Source organism: Coffea eugenioides, chromosome 5 (assembly GCF_003713205.1).
Source record: "Coffea eugenioides isolate CCC68of chromosome 5, Ceug_1.0, whole genome shotgun sequence".
Lineage (NCBI taxonomy): Eukaryota > Viridiplantae > Streptophyta > Magnoliopsida > Gentianales > Rubiaceae > Coffea > Coffea eugenioides.
Window position 1 is genome coordinate 49,057,091 of NC_040039.1, and position 20,766 is coordinate 49,077,856.

Here is a 20,766-nt window from a genome sequence, read left to right on the forward strand (position 1 = left end):
TAAATCTCTAATTTTAATGGAATATTTATTTACTTAACCATTTTGATCTAATGAAGTTTAGATTAATCTTTTCTAGAGTATACACGGTCAACGTTTGATGAAAAATAACTACTCCGTATATAAAATTTAAATTTAAAATTCATATTTTACACATATAACATGAATTCAACGATGATAGTGTATATACTGTCAGCGTATATAATATTTACTTATAAAAGTTTCTCTTGAAAAGGGAAAAAAACTATATAAGAGTTTCACACTTATCGTCTTTCATGTATTTCCTTGTTGATTATTAAAGAACATATAGCTTTTCTTTTTTTTACCTTTCGGTGTCACCATGTCATGTGTTTTTCTATTGCATTCATGAGCACAACGATAAGTGCAAATAAAAGAATTAATTCCTACACTACCCATGTATATATTATCTTGCAATAACTTTAATGTATAACACATAACACTTGTTCAATTTGAAAATTCTAGCTTTTCAACTTGTTAGTGTAAAAATTAATCCAACTAAAAATATAAAACTGACCCATGCTACTAATTAGTGAGATAAAGTATAGATATCTTATTGTGTAACTCGAGCTTAACTCAATACATTTTTTAAAATATGTTTGTAATAATTAAGTGAAAAGGGAAGCTCAAACACTTTCAAACATTTGCTGACTCATTAAGCTTGATGTAATGAATAACACATCCACATACGTGATCCATTTGTCCCCCCATGGGAATGAAAATCCACAGCAAAGTTTTGTATGAAGCCTAACAGCATAAAAATTTATGGCATTCTTTTCTTAATACGGAAGAGTGGAGTATTTGGCAGTTAGATATAGACTAGTTGGGCAATAGAAAGCTAAAGAGCATTTTTCTCCCTTTTCCTTTCCTGCATCATTGACAGAGTTCTGGTTACCAAGTAAGAACTACGTTGTCTTGACCATTTTAAGTTTGTGGTCCATGATCAGCAAATTTAGCACTATTAATTCCTGCTTTTGTAACACCTGCTACTTAATGTGCTTCCCTACGCAAAGGAACATGTTCTGTCAAAGCATTAAGTTCTGTACTGTGTCCGCGCACAACAAAATGGATACTCACTACTTTGCCGAGCCAATCAGTCATTCAGAAAGGAAGAATAAATACGCCCATATTTTATTTGGGATTTCCTTAACCGGTGTCCATTAGACATTCCACCCTCATTAATCCACCTATAATTTATTTAACTTATCATGTATATGCACATACTAATAATCATTATTCATTCTTATATTTATGTATTTTTTATTTAATCTTACCTACCATCCCTTTTAATTATTTACCTTTTATAATTAATTTTACATTTTTTTCCAAAAAAATTATGTTTTTCTTGAACATATTTTCCAATCATTTTTCATCTCATGTATATCAAATTACTACAATATATTTTTCTATTCAACCTCCAGAAAATAGCAATCCAAATAATTGATTCTACATTCGATCCTTAACGCCAAATTGAATTTAATAAGCAATGATTATTACGAGTGGCTCATTTCATTTAAAAAATACACTTTACACATTACACGAACATATACAAGCTTCCAATGCTTTAACATATTCTTTCCTGTCTTTAAATTTTTTTTTTCAAAAGGTTGAGATGTTATCATTCAAAACAAGCTCACATATAGTAAGTTAAGAACGCATAATTATTATTGTTTTGTTTAGTTAATACAACTGCATCATTGTTAAGCTAACACTTCATGACCTGTGTTTGGATTGAGATAATTTGAAACAAAATAATTTACTTCACAAATTTCAATCAACTTTTTATCTTCCCAATCACCTTTTTATCTCACATACATCACATCACAAAAAGCGCTACAATAATTATCTCAAATAAATCATCCAAATAAACTCTTATCCAAACAAATGTGTTTTGGATACTTTATATTACATGTAATTTTTTTTGTCAAAAACATTGGGCCTGTTTGGAACCTGAGTTTTTTGGGAGTTTGTCTAAAACTTTACTGTAGTGCACTGTAGAAGTTTTTGAAAAAATTTTGTAGAAGTTTTGTAAGGTGAAAAATTTTTTTGTAGTAGTTTTTGTAAGATAAAAAATTTTGTAAAAGTTTTTGTAAGGTGAATTTCTTTTCCTTTTCTTTTTTTTCTTTCTTTTTCTTTTTCTTTCTTTTTCTTTTTTTCCTTTTTCTTTTCTTTCCTCTCTTTCTTTTTCTTTTTCTTCTTCCTTCCCCCTCCCGCCACTCCTCTCCTCCCTTTCCCCTTCTCCTCTGCTCTGCATTTCTCCGCCACCCCCACCAGTCCCTTGCCCCTTCCCCCTCCCCTCTACAAGCCCAGCCCCACTGCCCCCCGCCTCCCCTCCCCCGCCAGCCCTTCCCCCACCACCCCTCTTCCCCCCCCTCTGCAAGCTGGCCGCCCGCTGCCCTGCGCCTCCCCCCCGCAGCCTTCCCCCGGCCAGGCCCCGCTACCCTTTCCCCCGCCTCCCCTCTCTCGTTCCCCTCCCTGTTCTTTCTCGTTCCCGTTTCCGCCACCCCCTCTGCCCCGCCATCCCCACCCCCTCTGTTCCCCTGTTCCCCCGTCAGCCGTAGCGTTGGCGTGACTGAAGTCAATTGTGCTTTCTGCTTGACCATTTGATCAAGATCTCTTCTTTCAAACGAACTGGTCATCTTCATCCTCTGCTGGATTGACTTGCTTGTGTTCGACTTTCATTTTCATGCTGCCTCTGCCTACAAAGAGGAATGCAACCTCTTTAGAAGTCAGCTAGGCAGGCTCGATGGAATCTGGGTAGGTTTTCTCGATAGATGAAAGGTTTTTAAGTACCAGAGCAGGAGGAAAGTAACTGCTGCTACTGCATCGGTCGGGGGAGTTTGGCCAGGGAGGGAGAAAGGAAGGAAAAAAAAAATTTAGGAACGCCGGTGCCGGAATAGGTGGCCGGCGCCGGAAACGGCGGCAGAGGTGGTGGCCGGCGATGAAGGTATGGTGGATGGGGTGGGGGGAGAAAGAAGAAGAAAGATAGAAGTTTTTTGTGATATTTTGAAGTGTGTAGATTAAAAAATTTGATAAGTTTTTTTGGGTTCCTGTAACTAAAGTTGTTAAAAAACTTATAGCTAAAAAACTTGACCAAAAAACTCACATCCAAACAAGCCCATTCTTTTAATTTATTTACTTTTTTTATTATATATTTTATCTCACATATATTATTTCAAAAAGAAAAGCATCATGATATTATTCTAATTTTTTTTTCAATCTTCAATGCAAACTGAAAGAATTGTAGTTTTGATCCCAAATGTTTGGAGCACGAGCGCTTCTAGCCCCAGAAGTTTCGAAGAAAGCAAATGTACTCCCAGATATTTTAATCTCTAAGCACATTTAGTCATATTGACTAATGTTTACCAAAATTCGATCACTTGCTGTTACATAACGATAATTAATTTCTTAAAAGAATTAAAAAATTGAAATAAATATTCTTGCCCATAATTTGTGGTAAAAGATGACTAGTTACTCGCATGCCAATCATGCGAGTAATTAGTATTTATTTCAAAAATGCGAAAATTCGATTGACAAAAAAAAATTGTAGGTTAGAGACTAATTACTCGCTTGACTTGCATATGAGTAATTGGTCGTCTTTTATTGCAGAGTATGGCTAGTAATTTTTTATTAATTTTTTTCAAAAAATAATTGCTGATACAGGACTGGATTTCGACAGTAATTGATAAAAATCAGTCATTAGGACTAAATGTACATAAAAATTGAAAGATTTGATATTATATTTACTTTCATTCAAACTTTAGAGACAAAAAACCCTCATGCCTCAAATATTTGAGACTAAAACTTCAATTGTCTTGTCTAAACATGATCAGAAGAACATTCGGACTCAGAAGCTAAATTTAATGATCAAATCCTTAAAATAGATTTGAGGATCAAAAGTTTTTCCAAGACCATGACGTTTGTTAAGCTAACACTTCATTCTACCTGTGTTTTTGGATTGAGATAATTTGAAACAAAATAATTTACTTCACAAATTTCAATCAACTTTTTATCTTTCCAATCACCTTTTTATCTCGCATACATCACATCACAAAAAGCGCTACAATAATTATCTCAAATAAATCATCCAAATAAACTCTTATCGAAACAAATATGTTTTGGATACTTTATATTACATGTAATTTTTTTTGTCAAAAGCATGCTTTTAATTTATTTACTTTTTTTATTATCTATTTTATCTCACATATATTATTTCAAAAAGAAAAGCATCATGATATTATTCTAATTTTTTTTCAATCTTCAATGCAAACTGAAAAAACTGTAGTTTTGATACCAAATGTTTGGAGCACGAGCGCGCCAGAAGTTTCAAAGAAAGCAAATGTACTCCCAAATATTTTAATCTCTAAGCACATTTAGTCATATTGACTAATGTTTACCAAAATTCAATCACATGCTGTTACATACCGATAATTAATTTCTTAAAAGAATTAAAAAATTGAAATAAATATTCTTGCCCATAATTTGTGGTAAAAGATGACTAGTTACTCGCATGCCAATCCAATCATGCGAGTAATTAGTATTTATTTAAAAAATGTGAAAATTCGATTGACAAAAAAATTTTTTAGGTTAGAGACTAATTACTCGCTTGACTTGCATATGAGTAATTGGTCGTCTTTTATTGCAGAGTATGGCTAGTAATTTTTTATTAATTTTTTTCAAAAAATAATTGCTGATACAGGACTGGATTTCGACAGTAATTGATAAAAATCAGTCATTAGGACTAAATGTACATAAAAATTGAAAGATTTGATATTATATTTCCTTTCATTCAAACTTTAGAGACAAAAAACCCTCATGCCTCAAATATTTGAGACTAAAACTTCAATTGTCTTGTCTAAACATGATCAGAAGAACATTCGGACTCAGAAGCTAAATTTAATGATCAAATCCTTAAAATAGATTTGAGGATCAAAAGTTTTTCCAAGACCATGACGTTTGAGGTTCATAGTAGGATAAAATGGAATTCTTCTAGGCACTGACCCGGGAACTAATAAGCGTAAGCCAATCTATATCTATATAAATTTGAGAAGGGATTTTTAGGAACAAGCCTCCACAACCCTTCCCACTCTTAACTCTATTTTCCTAGCATTTCACATTTATCTTATTTCGTAAAAAATATCATGGGCACATTACATCCCCACGTTTCCCTCAAATAAGGAGTTAACTTCAACTAACACTCTCACGTTCCCTCAAACAAAAATTTAACTTCCACTTACATTAAAACTGTTTCCACTTACCCGTGCGTCAGATGGTTGTGGTACCACTACTGATTCCTATTTTCCAGTGAGTTGAAGAGCATTGACGAGAATAAAGATATCCCCTAATTCAACGGAATTGAAGATAGCACATGATCTTTTCCAACTGCCATGGAGCAACAATATACTTGGTATTACTTTTGGAAATTACTCTTAAAACCCTTCCAATCAACTTCCTTCTCGAACCTCTCAAATTAACTTCATAATGGAACATGGTCGTTTACAGGCATGTCAATAATGCCTAAATTTCAAACACGCAAGATTGCAAAGGAGGAAACATCTGCTAACAAACGAAGAGGACGCCACAACGGTCCCGCACAAGAATTGAAACAGTTCCAACAACTTTGCGTCGACGAAAGAGAAATCTCACATCAACTACGATGGATAAAATCTCGACTACACCGACTCAAACGCCACGCCAATCAAATTAGAAGTTTCAGTACTATTTATTCTTTTGATATTGATATTTTCATTGTATTTTCAATTATTAATAATATTCTCAATATTGTAATATTATTGTTGTTTCCATACTAATGCTTGCTGGCTCAATCAATAAAGTATGGTACTATGGTTTTTATGTGAGTTTAGGCATTTAGACATATAGTTCTCATTGTATTAGTAATTAATCAGATTAGTCTTGGAACATGGTCATAACTTTGATTAGGGAAAACGTTATTTTTTCATTAAATGTCTACCTAAATATTTTTTCATTAATGCTATTATTTCTACGCACAAAGCGCTAAAAGTTTAGAACAAAAATGGAGATTAAGATATTTTCTCCAGTCACCTCGAGTGACTATCCAGACTTAGAGACAAATAGCTTGGAAAACTGACGAGGGACTAATGTAACATTCTTTTTTTCTTTTGAAAAAAATATAAAAGTAAGGTAATGTGAATTAACTGAAACATTATACTGAACAAGGAATGCAGTTTGCATTTATTGCAGAAGTTTTGGGTGGAAGATCATGCTTAAAGTGCTTCACTATAATCCTTTAAATTTGACAAAGATAATGAGTAATTCCTAAAAGTATACTACGTCCCACATTATGGCTGAAAAACTGATCATATCATGAGTTGTGCTCATGATGTGACTTAAGTAGGTTTTCCCCCAAACTGTTAATATGGTAGCATATTGATGTAGTACTATTAATTCTGATCACGAAAAATAGTAGTACTATTAATTATGAGTTATGATCTTTGGAGTTTCTTCGTTTCTTTGAAATAAGATGTTTCTGAAAATTGACATTAAGAGATTACTATTAGCGGGTAGGTTCGTTTTTTGTGTTTTGGTTCTTTTTTTTTGGCAGTGTCTTACTGCATTACATGTCCTTTGGCTGCTTAAATTGGATTAGTTGTAAATTTTGCTGAAAAAGTTGAATGAAAAAGACATAAATGTTGAAACGATACAAGAGAAAAAAAAAAATTTCATAATGCAAAAACATATGAGACAATGGCACCTAAGAATCTTGCAAAACATTGCTTAGGAGAACATATGAGACAATGGCACCTAAAAATTAATATATTTTTTATGTGTAATCTTATGGACAGTAATCTTATGTATCAAAATAGAAGTTTCGGTACTATTTATTCTTTGAATATTGACATTTTCATCGTAATTTCAATTATTACTAATATTTTCAATATTATAATATGATTGTTGTTTCCATTGTTTACAAGTTTCGGTACTATACTTCGCTCTTCAAGACAGGCATGCAGATTCATGTTTCGTTGTGATACTTCTTATCTTAGAGATTTAAAAACAAAGGTATACATTATTTATATGTATATTTTTTTACACAATATTATTTACAAACTGTCTAAAACAAAAGATAATTTTGAACTATGTATGCTTTTAATTGTTAGAAAAATGGAGGTGCATTGTTCGACCAACACATTAATTCATGCAAAAATCGTGCATTCTCATTTATAGTGCGAACTCCACAAAAAATAACAGAATTAATTAAACCCCCAATACCGGCGTTCGTACTCAGAGCTGACTGGTGTGAAGAATGTTCACACATTCGTAGAAGATTATCAAATCAAAGGCAAAATGTCTGTAAGTATTTCATTTACTTATCAAATTAAATATTCAATTATATTTAATTGGACCTTTATATGTATATTTTTTTACACAATATTATTTACAAACTGTCTAAAACAAAAGATAATTTTGAACTATGTATGCTTTTAATTGTTAGAAAAATGGAGGTGCATTGTTCGACCAACACATTAATTCATGCAAAAATCGTGCATTCTCATTTATAGTGCGAACTCCACAAAAAATAACAGAATTAATTAAACCCCCAATACCGGCGTTCGTACTCAGAACTGACTGGTGTGAAGAATGTTCACACCTTCGTAGAAGATTATCAAATCAAAGGCAAAATGTCTGTAAGTATTTCATTTACTTATCAAATTAAATATTCAATTATATTTAATTGGACCTTTATGTCGCTCAATTTATGATATAGATTTCTATTTTTTTTCAGGATCCAACCTTCATCGAAATGATCGTTTATAAATAATGGAGATGTTTTTATCATATATTGAACTATTGTTACAAAGTTTCATTTTTTTAAATATATTTTCATGTGCCCGTGATTATAATATTTTACTATTTTTAAATTTTTCTATAGATTGTAATTTTTTTTAATAATGTAGGCACCGTGCATAGCACGGGTATTCACACTAGTATTGGTAATTACAACATCCCAATACTGTAGACCAAATAAATACCAAAAGGTTCGACTATTGGAGCATTATCCACCCGCCAGCCACTTTTCTAACAGAAGGATTCAGGCGCCTCTATTTTTTAATTGTGGTTCATAAATTCAAAATATGTTCTTAATATTTTATTCCCTTATCAGATCTAAACGGTTTTCAAAATCTACCTGTCCTGGAGAAGTTTCAAATTCCCAAACCAACAAACAGATAATACCATCTTCTCATTTTTTTTCTTTTTTCTTTTTCCTTTTTTCGTTCAAAAAAAAACACCCCAAAAATCTTCGAAGGAGAGAGAAATTCATCTTTCTGCCTTTAAACTTCAAACACCTGAAAAAAGCTTTGTTCAATTGTTTCTTCATCATCAACCGGGAAAAAATGAAAAACCTTAATTAACCTCAGAGTTTTTCATTTCTACAAAGGCGAAAACAAAACAATAATATAACTATTCAGATATCACTTTTGTGAATATATTAGACAAAAAGCAAAAAGTTTTCCTCAGGCTTCGTTTTCATACATTTTCGGTTGTTTCGCACAACAAATTCACTTTTTTTTTTGGGGGGTTCCCTTGAAATTAAAGCTGTATAACAGCTGAAGAGCTGCATTATTTCTTCTCACTTTTGGCAGGCTTTGTTTTCACGTTTCGTGACGTTGCAGCATTTTAAATTGGGTCTTAATTCACGAAACTGCGTCGTTTTCGATATAGTTCGCTTGAATTGTGATCAGAATTAGGGTTTTAGAATTATGTTTTGAACAATGTCGCCTTTGACATTGTTCAATTGCTAATTTAGGAAAGAGAATTTTGAAATTCTGGCGGTTTATCTTCAGATTTTCCCTCAAAGTTCGAAAAAATGCTGGCAGTTTCGCCGAATTCAATTGCGAGGAGTTCGCTGGAGGAGATGCTGGATTCTCTCCGGCGAAGAGACGAGAACGAGAAGCCGAAAGACATGCCGCCGGCTCTTCCGGCTCGGCCAAAGGCGACTGCCAGGGCTCGGCTGCCGTCGGCAAAACGGCCGTTGCCCAGCAGTTTTGAAACGGGGGAGAATCTTGAAGCTGGGAATTTGAAAAAAGGACACAATAATCCTAAAGGATTTAGGGGGAATAATAGTTTTGGTACGAAAAAAGCTAAGGCCAAGGAGCCCAGTGAATCTCCATATGCTGAGGTGGCGGAGCTGAAGGGTGGCGAAGAGAGGTTGGAAAGAAATGATGGTGCAAATCTGGCCAATTCGGCCCCAGGATCGTTGCCGAGGTTTAGGGAATCTGACTGGGATGATAACATTGGTTATTTCATCAAAAAGGTGCTAAAAAAGAAAAATATTTCATTTTTATCTAATATATTTATTTTTTAATGGTTTTTGCTTACTGTATGCTGGGTTTTGGAGTTCGGAAAAGAACAAGATCGAGTATTTTACCTATCAATTCTTGATGTATGAACATGAGATATGAAATGCCTATTTCATTTGTCACTCTGCGATTTTTTGTGAAGCATTCATGCCGGGTATTGGTTATCAGGCTACCTTTATACTTTTTTTTTTTTTGGTGGAGGAGTGTTACGGGTCAGGTTTTAGGCATGGAGTTCGGCATTCCAATTAAAACTTAAGTGAGATATCATATTTTTATGCTGCAAGGAATGAAATAGCATGGTCGCAATGTTGTTCTCTATACAAGATAGAATTGGTGGACAGATGCTTATGTAATAGAGCTTTATCATTTCAGAAGCTTCGCGTCTGGTGTCGTCTACGAAACAGGCAATGGGAGTTAGGACAAATTCAGTCCACTATAGGAGAGAAAGCTTCTGTTTTGCTTTCAGACGGAAGTGTAAGTTCAAGTATTTTAGATTTTTTTAGAGTGACTGATCTTGTAATAGGGCAGAAATGAACTGGGTAGCTATTCTTCTGCAGGTTCTGTCTGTTCCAATTGGAGAGCTTTTACCTGCAAATCCTGATATTCTTGAAGGTGTGGACGATCTTATACAGCTTAGTTATTTAAACGAACCATCAGTTCTTCATAATCTTCAGTATAGATTTTCACGTGACATCGTATATGTAAGTTATATTGCTGCAAAAATTTATTTCAGATGTCCGCTGTGTTCTTTTGTATATACTACACTACAATAATCTTGTGTTTGTGTTCTTGTAGAGCAAAGCAGGGCCTGTTTTAATTGCAATAAACCCCTTCAAAAATGTCCAGCTTTATGGTGATGATTCTATTACAGCTTACAGGCAAAATCTCGTAGACAGCCCTCACGTTTATACAATTGCAGACACTGCTTACAATGAAATGATGAGAGGTGACACCTAATAGCTGGAAATTTGGTAGAGCAGTTGTGTCTGGTTATACCTTTTCTGACTAAAATACTCACTTCAATTCCCCTTTTTACACTTCTCTATCTCCTGCAGATGAAGTAAACCAGTCCATTATCATCAGGTTCGTGGCAGTATGTTCTTTGATTCGTCACTTGTGTTACTTACCCTGTTCGCCTTTTGTATCATTTCAAGCTTAGTTTAATATGTTATATGGAGATAAGCTTCTCTTTCAAATTTCATTCTATAGTGGCGAGAGTGGGGCAGGGAAGACAGAAACAGCAAAAATTGCGATGCAATACCTGGCTGCTCTTGGAGGAGGCAGCAGTGGGATAGAGTGTGAAGTCCTGCAGACAAGCTGTATTTTGGAGGCATTTGGGAATGCTAGAACATCCAGGAATGACAATTCCAGCAGATTTGTTAGTTTCTTCATCCTTTTATTCTATTTTATTTTATATTCTGGGATGAAACGTATTCGGGGTTTATTTGGGATTTTGGACATACTTGAGCAGTTCCAGTATGCTTCACATATTTCTTATGTGGTGCAGGGGAAGTTAATTGAAATTCACTTCAGTGCAGTGGGAAAAATATGCGGTGCTGAAATACAGACCTGTAAGCATCCTTATCTTGGCAAGTTGCAAACTTTCATCTAATACCCTTTATAAAATAACTTTTCAGAGTATTCACTAACTTGGTTCATTTGGAAAACCTTTGTGATGCCATATGGTGACTTCTGATGTGTTGGATAGATCTACTGGAAAAGGTAGGTTTTCTCTTGCATCTTATTTTATAATTTTCTTTACTTTGTTTCGTCTGGTTGACTAATTTCATGAAAACAAATCAAGCAGTCAAGAGTGGTTCAGCTGGCTCGTGGTGAGAGGTCATACCATATCTTTTACCAGCTTTGTGCTGGAGCTCCTCCAAGTCTCAGAGGTTTGTTTCTCATAGTTTCTTGTTTCTCTGCATACTTTTCCTATTACCTGTTCATTTTATGTGACTTTGGGGTTTATTTTGGTCAAAGTAGCATGTTATATCTAAATGTAAATAGTTGCCATTTAGAACCTTTGTGCTATTTCAGGCAATGATAGTTGAGCTATTGTTGTTTAAACTGTGTGTTTGTTTGTTTGGTTGAGTATGTGTAGACCTTTCTCAAAAAGTTGAGATTGCAATTTTTGTAAAGTCATGGACTGCATGGTTGCTGCTATTTTTGTCAAAATCATAAATCATATATGTTCTTTCCCCACTTAGAACTTTCTGCTGGATGCTAGGTCGTATGGAACTCGGTTTTTTTTTTTGAGGCGGATTTTGTACTGATGTGGAAGTTTCCTCCCTAGTTTCTTGGTTGTATAAGGATGAACTTTTTAATATGAACTGTGATAGAATTATCCCTTTAACGTCCAGAAATATTTGATCTTTTTGGCTCTACATTTTGGTTCATGAAAATCATTTTTTCTCAGTAGCAATAAATTGTTTTTGGTTTCTCCAGAGAGACTCAAGTTAAAAGAGGCGAAGGAATACAACTATCTCAATCAGAGTGGCTGCTTGGCTATTCATGATGTTGTTGATGCTCACAAATTTGAGTCGCTCAAGGTATTTTGTACCAACAGAAATGCGCCTTATGGTTTGTATCTGTATGTTTCTCTTCATGTTTATCTTGCTAATCCTTGTAGGACTTTTGTTGCCTACCAGGAAGCCTTCAATACCCTTAGAATTCACAAGGAAAGTCAAGAACAGATTTTTGAGATGCTTGCTGCAGTATTATGGTTGGGCAACATATCATTTCAAGTCATTGACAATGAAAATCATATTGAGGTAGTGGATAATGAAGGTAAGCTGCATTAAAGACTTGGTTTTGCATATGATTATCTCCTTAGCACTTAGGTTTCTTTTTGTTCTTTTACTTGTTGAACGAGAAGTTGGATAAATAGGTTGTTTTAAAGTGTTAGTGATATTTTGGCACCTCTGGCGCACTGCATGCCATATGTATACACTTTCATACTGGCTCAGAAGTTTGAAGAAATCAACTTCTCTAGCACTTATTTAGTTCTTTTTTTTTTTTTTTTGGCCTAAACAATATAGTATTTGAGTTGCTGACCTTTAGAGACTTTTGTTGTAGAAGTGCATTGCTTTGATTCTCGGTATGCCTTCTGGTTATTTGGGTTATTCTCATTTGAATTTGGTGTGGAAGCCTTGCAAGTGTATTTTTGAGAATTGTTAATTAATCTAGGGATAGTTGTTTGGAGAAATTATGCTAGTGTCCTTATCAAGATTTACAGTTTTTGGATGAATTGGTACTTCACACTAGAAACATGTGATCTTCTTCGAAATTGTTATTTTACAACGTAGTAGCTAATCCTGGCCAGAAACTTCATCACTCTTACTCTTGCTTCCTATTAATGGTTGGATATTCACTCCTAGATATTTCACATTTCTCGTCTGCTTCTTGTTTCTCTACTATTCTGACATTCTTGGAGATGACCAAAAATCATTTCTAGTTTTGTGTGTTCCTTGAGCTTAAGATACAGATTTTATGTGTGTCATTTCCCTGCTCCTTTTCTCATTTCTATTCCATATGACAGATATGTGATTGAGCAGTACTGTTTAACTTGATATTGGCGTAACTTTTGGTTGGTGTGCAGATATTTTCTTAATAGTCATTGCATGTGGGTATTGAAATTGACCTTCTTGTTATTTCCCCCCTCCCCATATTGCAGCTGTAACCAATGCAGCTAGCTTGATTGGTTGCAATGCCCAGGACCTCATGCTAACTTTATCGACTCGTAAAATACAAGCAGGCAAGGACAGTGTGGCCAAAAGATTAACACTCCAGCAGGTGTATATGATTCTTGCATGCATGTTTTGCATACCATTCATTTGTTATATTCGTGCACCAAAAATTTGACATCTTGCTTGCTTTCAACTATCAGCCTGTACTCACTGTACTGATTTTTGTCATAGGCAATTGATACAAGAGATGCTTTGGCGAAGTTTATCTATTCAAGTTTGTTTGACTGGCTTGTGGATGAGATCAATCATTCACTTGCGATGGGCAAACACCGTACTGGGAGATCCATAAGTATTTTAGATATATATGGATTTGAATCATTCAAGGTAAATAACAATTGATCAGTCTGTTGCTGTTATGATATGATAAGGCTGTGTGGATAGATGACACTATCACATTTTATTTACAGAAAAATAGTTTTGAACAACTGTGTATAAACTATGCAAATGAGAGATTGCAGCAACATTTTAATCGACATCTATTTAAACTTGAGCAGGAGGTAAGCTTCTCAAACCTAGGTTATTGTTTTTCTTGCAGACAGGAATTCCCTATTTTTATATTTTTCGTATATCTATTTATATGAAAATATCAAATGCCGTGTCATAGTAAAAGTTAGAGATTTCTATTTTCCAGAAACATGCAGCCAGTGGAGTCTCACAGGGGTTGGACATTTATCTTTTTGTCTGTTTTATGAATATTGAAAACATTGTTGCTCATTGCTGAACTTGAAAGACTGATGTTGGATAAAGAAATTGCTGCTACATAACTTTCTGCACTAGATTTATGGACTCTATTCTATGATATCTTCTCAAGTAAATGATTTCTGCAGAATCACAATATTTAATCTGACTGGAAAATTTTCTCTTTTCGCTAGTCTCCTTGTTCCAACTATTATATTGATCTGAAAACAGGATCATCGTTACTAAAATCCATGTGATCGAATGTGACATCCCAAGCATCTTGTTTTTGTGTAGGAGTATGAATTGGATGGCATTGATTGGACAAAGGTAGAATTTGAGGACAACCATGAGTGTTTGAACCTCTTTGAGAAGGTATGTTCTTCCTCCCATTATGATATCCTGTCTTTAGGAATTTTAAAGGCTGCAAATGCATACACGAAAATGTTTACAAACTGGTAAAACGTCTTTTGCCATCATCGTGATTGGCTGATTAAAACTTATATTTATATATATAGAATATACAAGAGAGAACCATTATGACAAAATTACACAAGTATCCTATGAATTACTTAGGGGTATGGTGTCACAGATATACTTTGTTTAAACAGAACCTTTTCGATTTGACGTTTTCATAATTCAGTGCAACATCTTGTGTAGAAGCCTATTGGGCTGATATCTCTATTGGATGAGGAGTCAAATTTTCCAAAGGCTACCGATTTAACCTTGGCTGATAAACTTAAGCAGCACTTGGATGCTAATCGTTGCTTTAAAGGAGAAAGAGGCGGTGCCTTCATCATTCGCCATTATGCTGGAGAGGTTAGTGTTGCTTATAGCCATGATCATCATGATAGTAATTATTAAAAACACTTTTGAACTTGTGATAAGGAGAGTTTTCCCAATTAGTAATTGAAACACAAACTTGAAGCTGGGCCCACAAGATATCTTTTGTTTCCATGGTGTTTTCTGAGCAGTATTTGTGTAGGGTTCAGTATGTAGTTATTGATTGACGAGTACTTGACGCATAGTAATGTCTATTTCCAAAGCGTATTTATCTTATCATTTGCTTCCAGTGCACATTGAAGCTTTTATTTTCTTAAAAACTGGTGGTATGCCATCATACCATGTGGTGCTACTTTGGTGCTTTAATACCTAACGCATGAATATTCTTATGAGAATTGGGAAGACATTCTATGTCGGCTTGCTCAATCCCTGTTCTTGAAGGCTGATGGTATGCTTTGCTAGCCTAACTATAGTCGTTTTCTGTAGGTTCTTTATGACACTAATGGTTTTCTGGAGAAGAACAGAGATCCCATCCACTCTGACACAATCCAACTGCTTTCCTCTTGTAGCGGGCATCTTTCTAAGTTGTTTGCCTCTTCAGTTCTTAATGTATTACCAAAAACTGCTAGTCCGTTGGAGCAGTCAGGAGCTTTGGGTTCACAGAAGCAAAGTGTTGGCACTAAGTTCAAGGTAAATAGTCATGCCGCCACCTAGCAAAAAGGGGGAAATAACATAATGGCTTTTCCAGTATTCTAATCATGCTTTAATTGTTTACTGCCATTGGCTACACAAACGTCAATTAAAAAAGAGTGACACACTTTTGACATTTTGAGCAAAGTCTATTTTGAAAGGGAATTGGAAGTTGGTTCCATCTTCGCTGCAGATATGCATGATTTCATTTCACAGCTGCTTTCCGATCTCATTATAAGCAAATTCATAGAAAACTTCCCCAAGAATTGGCCCCTTTTGCCAAGTGCCAACGCTAAAATTATTAGGGCCAGAAGATCTAGAAAAGACATCGCGGAACAAAGCAATGATTTTTTTTTCCCAAAAGTTATTGTTATATAATGGCAAAAAAAATTTATGCCATAAGGACTTTTCAAAACTAAATTCGCATGACTGATATTCGACTAGTCTTTTAAAGCAAAATACTTCATGAGTTTTATTTCTGCTTGTAGGGTCAGTTGTTTAAATTAATGCAGCAGTTGGAGAACACGACTCCACATTTCATTCGCTGCATAAAACCAAACAATAAGCAGCTTCCTGGCATTTACGACAAGGACCTTGTCTTGGATCAACTTAGATGCTGTGGGGTTCTAGAGGTTGTTCGGATCTCAAGATCTGGATATCCTACTCGAATTACACATCAAGATTTCTCGAGAAGGTAAAAGTGGGGTATTAATTTTCTCTTTGCTTGTTAATTTTAAGAACTTGTTCATATATGCTTGTGTGGATTTTAGGTACGGATTCCTACTTCCGGAGGATAGTGAAAGCCAAGATCCTTTGAGTTCATCAGTTGCTATTCTGCAGCAATTCGGTGTCCTTCCTGAAATGTACCAAGTTGGCTATACAAAATTATTTTTTCGAGCGGGTCAGGTAAGTTATAGACTATTGTGAGGTTCTTCATGTGCTTCTAGGTTTGAAAACCTGCTCTAGAGTCGTGCAGAAGCGTTTTGGACACAATTCTCTTTGATTACTTCGCCTCAACATTTTTGTCCTGCTGCAATGCAGATTGGTGTGCTGGAAGACACAAGAAAACAGGTTCTTCAAGGTACTCTTGAGGTGCAGAAGTGTTTTCGTGCTCATCGGGCTCGTCGCCACTTCCATGATCTCAAACAAGGAGTAACTGCATTGCAATCATGTAAGGAAGCTGTCAAAGTATTTTCTAAGTTCATTTGTGATCCATTTGAAATGACACTGCACAAGAAATTCTGTTTAGAGAATTTAATTTTGTGCCATATTGGATTTTCTTCTGAGGCCTGTCAAACTTGAAAGTCACTTATTCGAAATCAGAATCATATCTGAATTTGTTAGACATACTACAATTGCTTTTGGTCCTGCAAATGCTGTGTATTTGTCAAGCTTCCTGGACCAGTATGCCTTACATTTGAAGTGACATTTAATGTTTTTCTTGCAGTTGTTCGTGGCGAAATTGCTAGAAAGGAGTATGATGTTCTTGTTAACTTGAGCAAGCAGGTAGCTGAGAGTAAGTTTGAGGAGCAGCTGGTGGCAGTTGTGCAAATACAATCAGGTAAACTTTTATTTTGTATATATTAAGCAGGTTAGTAGTTTATAAATTAAGTGGATATCCAATTCTTATAAGCATTTTGGTGCAGTAATCCGCGGGTGGTTGGCTAGAAGGAATATTGATCGTCTGCGGAATTCAAAAATGATGATTTTTGATAAACGAAGGCGAGGAAAGAAGTTTTCAGAAGTGATGGTACTCTCTTTATGCTACTTTAAAGCTACAACCTTGACTAGTTTCATTCTCGTAGTAAGACACAATGGGTGACATAATTGTTGAGAAAGTTTTGCTAAGTTTGACTTTTACACATTCAACCTACATCATAAAATACCATGTGGATGATCCAGAAACACTATCTGCATTTTGCTTTTCAGGGAATTACAGGAATGTCTGTGTATTAATTTGATCAGATTTTGACTTCCTTGTATATTTGAAATACTAAAAATATTTCCAATTCTGAGAATTGCATTGTAAATTTGAAGTACTGTTGTTTATCAGGGCCTAGCGCAAGAGAATTTACCTTCAGTGGTGGAAGAGCTTCAAAGGCGTGTGCTCATGGCAGAGGTAAACCTAGGGAAGAAGGAAACGGAAAATGCTGCACTGAGAGAGCAAGTACAGGAGTTTGAGGTGCGTTGGTTGGAGTATGAAGCCAAAATGAAAGCGATGGAGGATACATGGCAAAAACAGATGGCATCCTTGCAAGTGAGTTTCTATGTTAGTGCGTTCCTTGCAAAATCTTGCATGCTTTTTAGAGTAAATGATACATTTTCCTCTACTGCTGTGCTTCTTTGTAAGAGTGTTTGCAACATGCTAGCAGTAGCTGAAGAAAGAAAATGAAATCTCCATTTGAAGTTTGACATGTGAATCCTGGTGGTGTTATACATCAACATTCCTTAGCGACAAGTTATATTTACTTGTTGACTTAAATTCCAAAATTATGCTGTTTCTTACTTGCCTTGGTACCTATGTCTTTCTCAATGCAGGTGAGTCTGGCTGCAGCCAAGAAGAGTCTTGGTGCTGACCATACAGCAGTTCAACCAGCTGGAAGGCTTGATGGTCTTACATCTCCTCGCTATTACGATTCTGAGGACACAATGTCCGGAGGAGCTCGAACTCCTGGTGGGGAAGCTAATGGCGGATTAAATTCAGTCGGTCACCTTGCGAAAGAATTTGAAAATAGGAAGCAAATTTTTGACGAGGATGCCAAAGCAATAGTTGAAGTCAAGTCAGGGCAGAACCCTGGCGAAGAATACCGGAGACTGAAACACAGGTTTGAGGCGTGGAAGAAAGACTATAAGGCGCGGTTAAGGGAGGCAAAGTCAAGACTTCAAAAGCATGGGCATTTAGAGGGTGAGAAAAGAAACCGAAAATGGTGGATAAAGAAGAGCAGATTTCAGCTTTAGCTGCCTTCAGCCTTGTAAAGATTTCTAGGTGGGAGTTACTTTTCAGTTACCTTTCTCGTAGGTTGAACGCGGAAGAGGTGCTTGTGTGTGTATATTATTGGTCGCTTTTTGGAAGGATCAATTTGCTTGGTGATTTCCTTCCATTTCGTCCCTTTTCCGGATATTAGGTTTGAGCCTAGTTGTGCATAGCGTATCGTTCATGATGTAACTGATCACCTCTTCACCACTGCGTAGGTTGTGGCTAGAAATATAAATATAGGATAGAAATGTACCCTTGTTTCCTCTCCCATAACACTTGTAAGAGGAAGTGGTTGTAAATTGATGGGCTTGCTTTCAGGTTCTGTTTCCCACGAGAAGCGTTCTTTACTCTATGCTGAAGCCAGAAATCCAAAGATTTCTTTTCGTCTAAAAGATTAAACATGCATCCGCAAGCCTGTTATGGAATGAGAATTTTCCCCCCGTCCTGTCTTTAGTAAGAGGGGAGAAATGAAGGGACCGCAAGCTCTTCTAATTGTATGTAGCTTACCAAATTTCGAGTGTCAACATGATAGATGATTCACAAGAAAATTATTTGAAAATGCCGCGTAGCTCAATGAATTGCCCCGGTTGAAGAGTAGGTTATATCTATCAGCTTTAAGGGAAAGGAGGTGAAAACTAGCTATAAAGCATTGATGACCTGCGGATCCGTGACGGTACATGAGCTCAATCGCTTTATATAGTTGGGCAAAATAAATAAATATAAATTAATAAACAAGTTTCCATTCACAAATTTTAGTCCAGACAAAGCAAGAAAAATTTACGATCCGGGGACAAACTTGGTGGCATAGACCCAGGCATTGTTAGCAACTGGGTTGTCAAGATGGTCCAAGAGATTTTCAAGAGGGCCTTTTCCAGTGACAATAGCTTGGACAAAGAAACCGAACATGGAGAACATTGCAAGCCTTCCATTCTTGATTTCCTTCACCTTAAGCTCAGCAAAGGTAGCAGGGTCATCGGCTAGACCAAGAGGATCAAAGTACTGGCCACCGGGGTAGAGATCATTGCCCTCTCCGACGCCTTCAAGACCATTGATTCTATATCCTTCAACAAGACCCATGAGAACAACTTGGAAGCCGAGCACTGCCAGAATGCTCTGAGCATGGACAAGGTTAGGGTTTCCCAGGTAGTCAAGCCCACCTTCTGAGAAGATTTGTGCTCCGGCTTTGAACCACACTGGCTCCTTAAAGTCCACTTTAAGATATTTCTCAAGGACTTCTGGGGTGATGCATCCCAGTGCTCCGAGCATAGCCCACCTACCGTGAATAACCTTCAGTTTGAAAAAAGGCAAAAGAGTTAAATGTGCGGAGCTTTCCTGCCAGGAGCCATTATGGGTCAATAGTTATGTTCATAAAAGCTTCTCATGGTCTTGATTTAGGTTAAGAATACCTCGAGAGCTCGGTTCCTGGCAAAAGCCTCAGGATCAGCAGATAAACCAGCAGTATCCCATCCGTAGTCACCTGGAAATTCACCAGTCAAGTAGGAAGGAGTCTGAGCTGAAAAGGGTCCTAAATACTTCAACCGGTCCGGTCCGTACCAAAGTTCATTACCCTATATCATGATTGTTACAAAGGCAACATGTCAAAAGGCAAGTATTCAAGAAAAATGAGAAAAAGCATCGGAGGCGTAGATATAGGGAAAAGAGCTTCATACCATGGTGTATTTGCCGTTGCCCATGGAGACAACTTCTCTAAGTGGGTTGGCATTTTTGGGTTGCCCCAAGAATGGGGTTGCTCTAACCACAACGGTGCTGGAGCCGGCGGCAGCTGCCATGGATGTTGATGCTAATTTTCCCCTAAACCTTAGGATGCGTGGTTCCCTGTTTTATGTAGCTGTCTCGGAAGAAAATCTGGTGAAAACTACAATTTGGAATGTGAGAGGTACCAATTTTATGTACAGCTGCCCGATGTTGAGAATCAAAGATGGGTGGCCATGATTGCATGGATGAAAATTGTGGTGGCTGATCATGAGCGGTTCCGCAACCACCAATCAGGAGGCTTCGAAAGATTATTAGTATCTCCAACTCATATCTTTCTATCCACAATTTCTATCTTAGCAATTGGCTTTTAATGTGTTTAGTTAACTTCAGTTGGAAAAAGATAAGTCAAAATAAAAAAAAGTAAAGATAAATTAAAATACTTCCACAATTCCACCAGCATTAACTAGTATGGGATACTTGGTTGCATTCCAATTTTTTTTAAAAAGAAGAAGAAGAAGAAGAAGAAAAATATCTCTTATATGCTAGACCTTAAATATAAATGGGAAATGCTGAATTACCTTTACCTTGTGGTATGATTCTGCCTTTTGATGGCTTTGCAAGAAACTTTAGGTTGGAAAAATGACAGCTGAAAAAGGTCTAATATAAAAAAATTCAGCTGAGTGCTCAAAAAAAAATAAAATTCAGCTGACAAAATGCGGTGAGCGTGGATCGAACACGCGACCTTCAGATCTTCAGTCTGACGCTCTCCCAACTGAGCTATCCCCGCTTTGGCTCTCTTTGGTCTTCAGTCTTCAAGCTGACG

General features: G+C 36.2%; 2 protein-coding genes and 1 non-coding gene across 4 annotated transcripts; 1 reads left to right on the forward strand and 2 right to left on the reverse strand.

The window, feature by feature from the left end:
• The first annotated feature begins 8,544 nt into the window (after nt 1-8,544).
• On the forward strand, nt 8,545-18,610 carry LOC113770433 (myosin-2). Of its 2 annotated transcripts, none has more exons than XM_027314881.1 (24): nt 8,545-9,310; nt 9,729-9,830; nt 9,914-10,057; nt 10,152-10,302; nt 10,412-10,439; nt 10,566-10,734; nt 10,864-10,927; nt 11,065-11,078; nt 11,164-11,248; nt 11,802-11,905; nt 12,005-12,143; nt 13,030-13,148; nt 13,274-13,426; nt 13,510-13,599; nt 14,075-14,152; nt 14,438-14,596; nt 15,047-15,250; nt 15,739-15,944; nt 16,021-16,156; nt 16,292-16,421; nt 16,698-16,811; nt 16,897-17,000; nt 17,304-17,507; nt 17,789-18,610. In XM_027314881.1, the coding sequence occupies exons 1-24, from the start codon at nt 8,864-8,866 to the stop codon at nt 18,206-18,208; spliced, it is 3,564 nt and encodes a 1,187-aa protein (XP_027170682.1). In that variant the 5' UTR covers nt 8,545-8,863; the 3' UTR covers nt 18,209-18,610. The 2 variants fall into 2 exon arrangements, with proteins under 2 accessions (XP_027170682.1, XP_027170685.1); XM_027314884.1 differs by having other exon boundaries at nt 14,441-14,596.
• A 317-nt stretch (nt 18,611-18,927) lies between these two features.
• Nucleotides 18,928-20,110, reverse strand: LOC113770434 (chlorophyll a-b binding protein 13, chloroplastic). The gene is made up of 3 exons (XM_027314885.1): nt 19,898-20,110; nt 19,634-19,795; nt 18,928-19,514 (listed from the first exon to the last, which is right to left on the reverse strand). Exons 1-3 carry the CDS (start codon nt 20,015-20,017, stop codon nt 19,005-19,007), a joined length of 792 nt encoding a protein of 263 aa, XP_027170686.1. The 5' UTR covers nt 20,018-20,110; the 3' UTR covers nt 18,928-19,004.
• Nucleotides 20,111-20,657: 547 nt separating this feature from the next.
• TRNAF-GAA lies at nt 20,658-20,730 on the reverse strand. The gene has a single exon. It is a non-coding gene; the product is annotated as a tRNA-Phe (tRNA).
• Between the last annotated feature and the right edge of the window lie 36 nt (nt 20,731-20,766).

Coding starts and splice junctions, on each gene's coding strand:
- LOC113770434 (XM_027314885.1), bottom strand. CDS start 20,017: ATGGCAGCTGCCGCCGGCTCCAGCACCGTTGTGGTTAGAGCAACCCCA. Junction 19,796..19,897: donor GCAACGGCAAATACACCATG/GTATGAAGCTCT, acceptor ATCATGATATAG/GGTAATGAACTTTGGTACGG. Junction 19,515..19,633: donor CCAGGAACCGAGCTCTCGAG/GTATTCTTAACC, acceptor TTCAAACTGAAG/GTTATTCACGGTAGGTGGGC.
- LOC113770433 (XM_027314881.1), top strand. CDS start 8,864: ATGCTGGCAGTTTCGCCGAATTCAATTGCGAGGAGTTCGCTGGAGGAG. Junction 9,831..9,913: donor TTTTGCTTTCAGACGGAAGT/GTAAGTTCAAGT, acceptor ATTCTTCTGCAG/GTTCTGTCTGTTCCAATTGG. Junction 13,149..13,273: donor AAAGATTAACACTCCAGCAG/GTGTATATGATT, acceptor TTTTTGTCATAG/GCAATTGATACAAGAGATGC.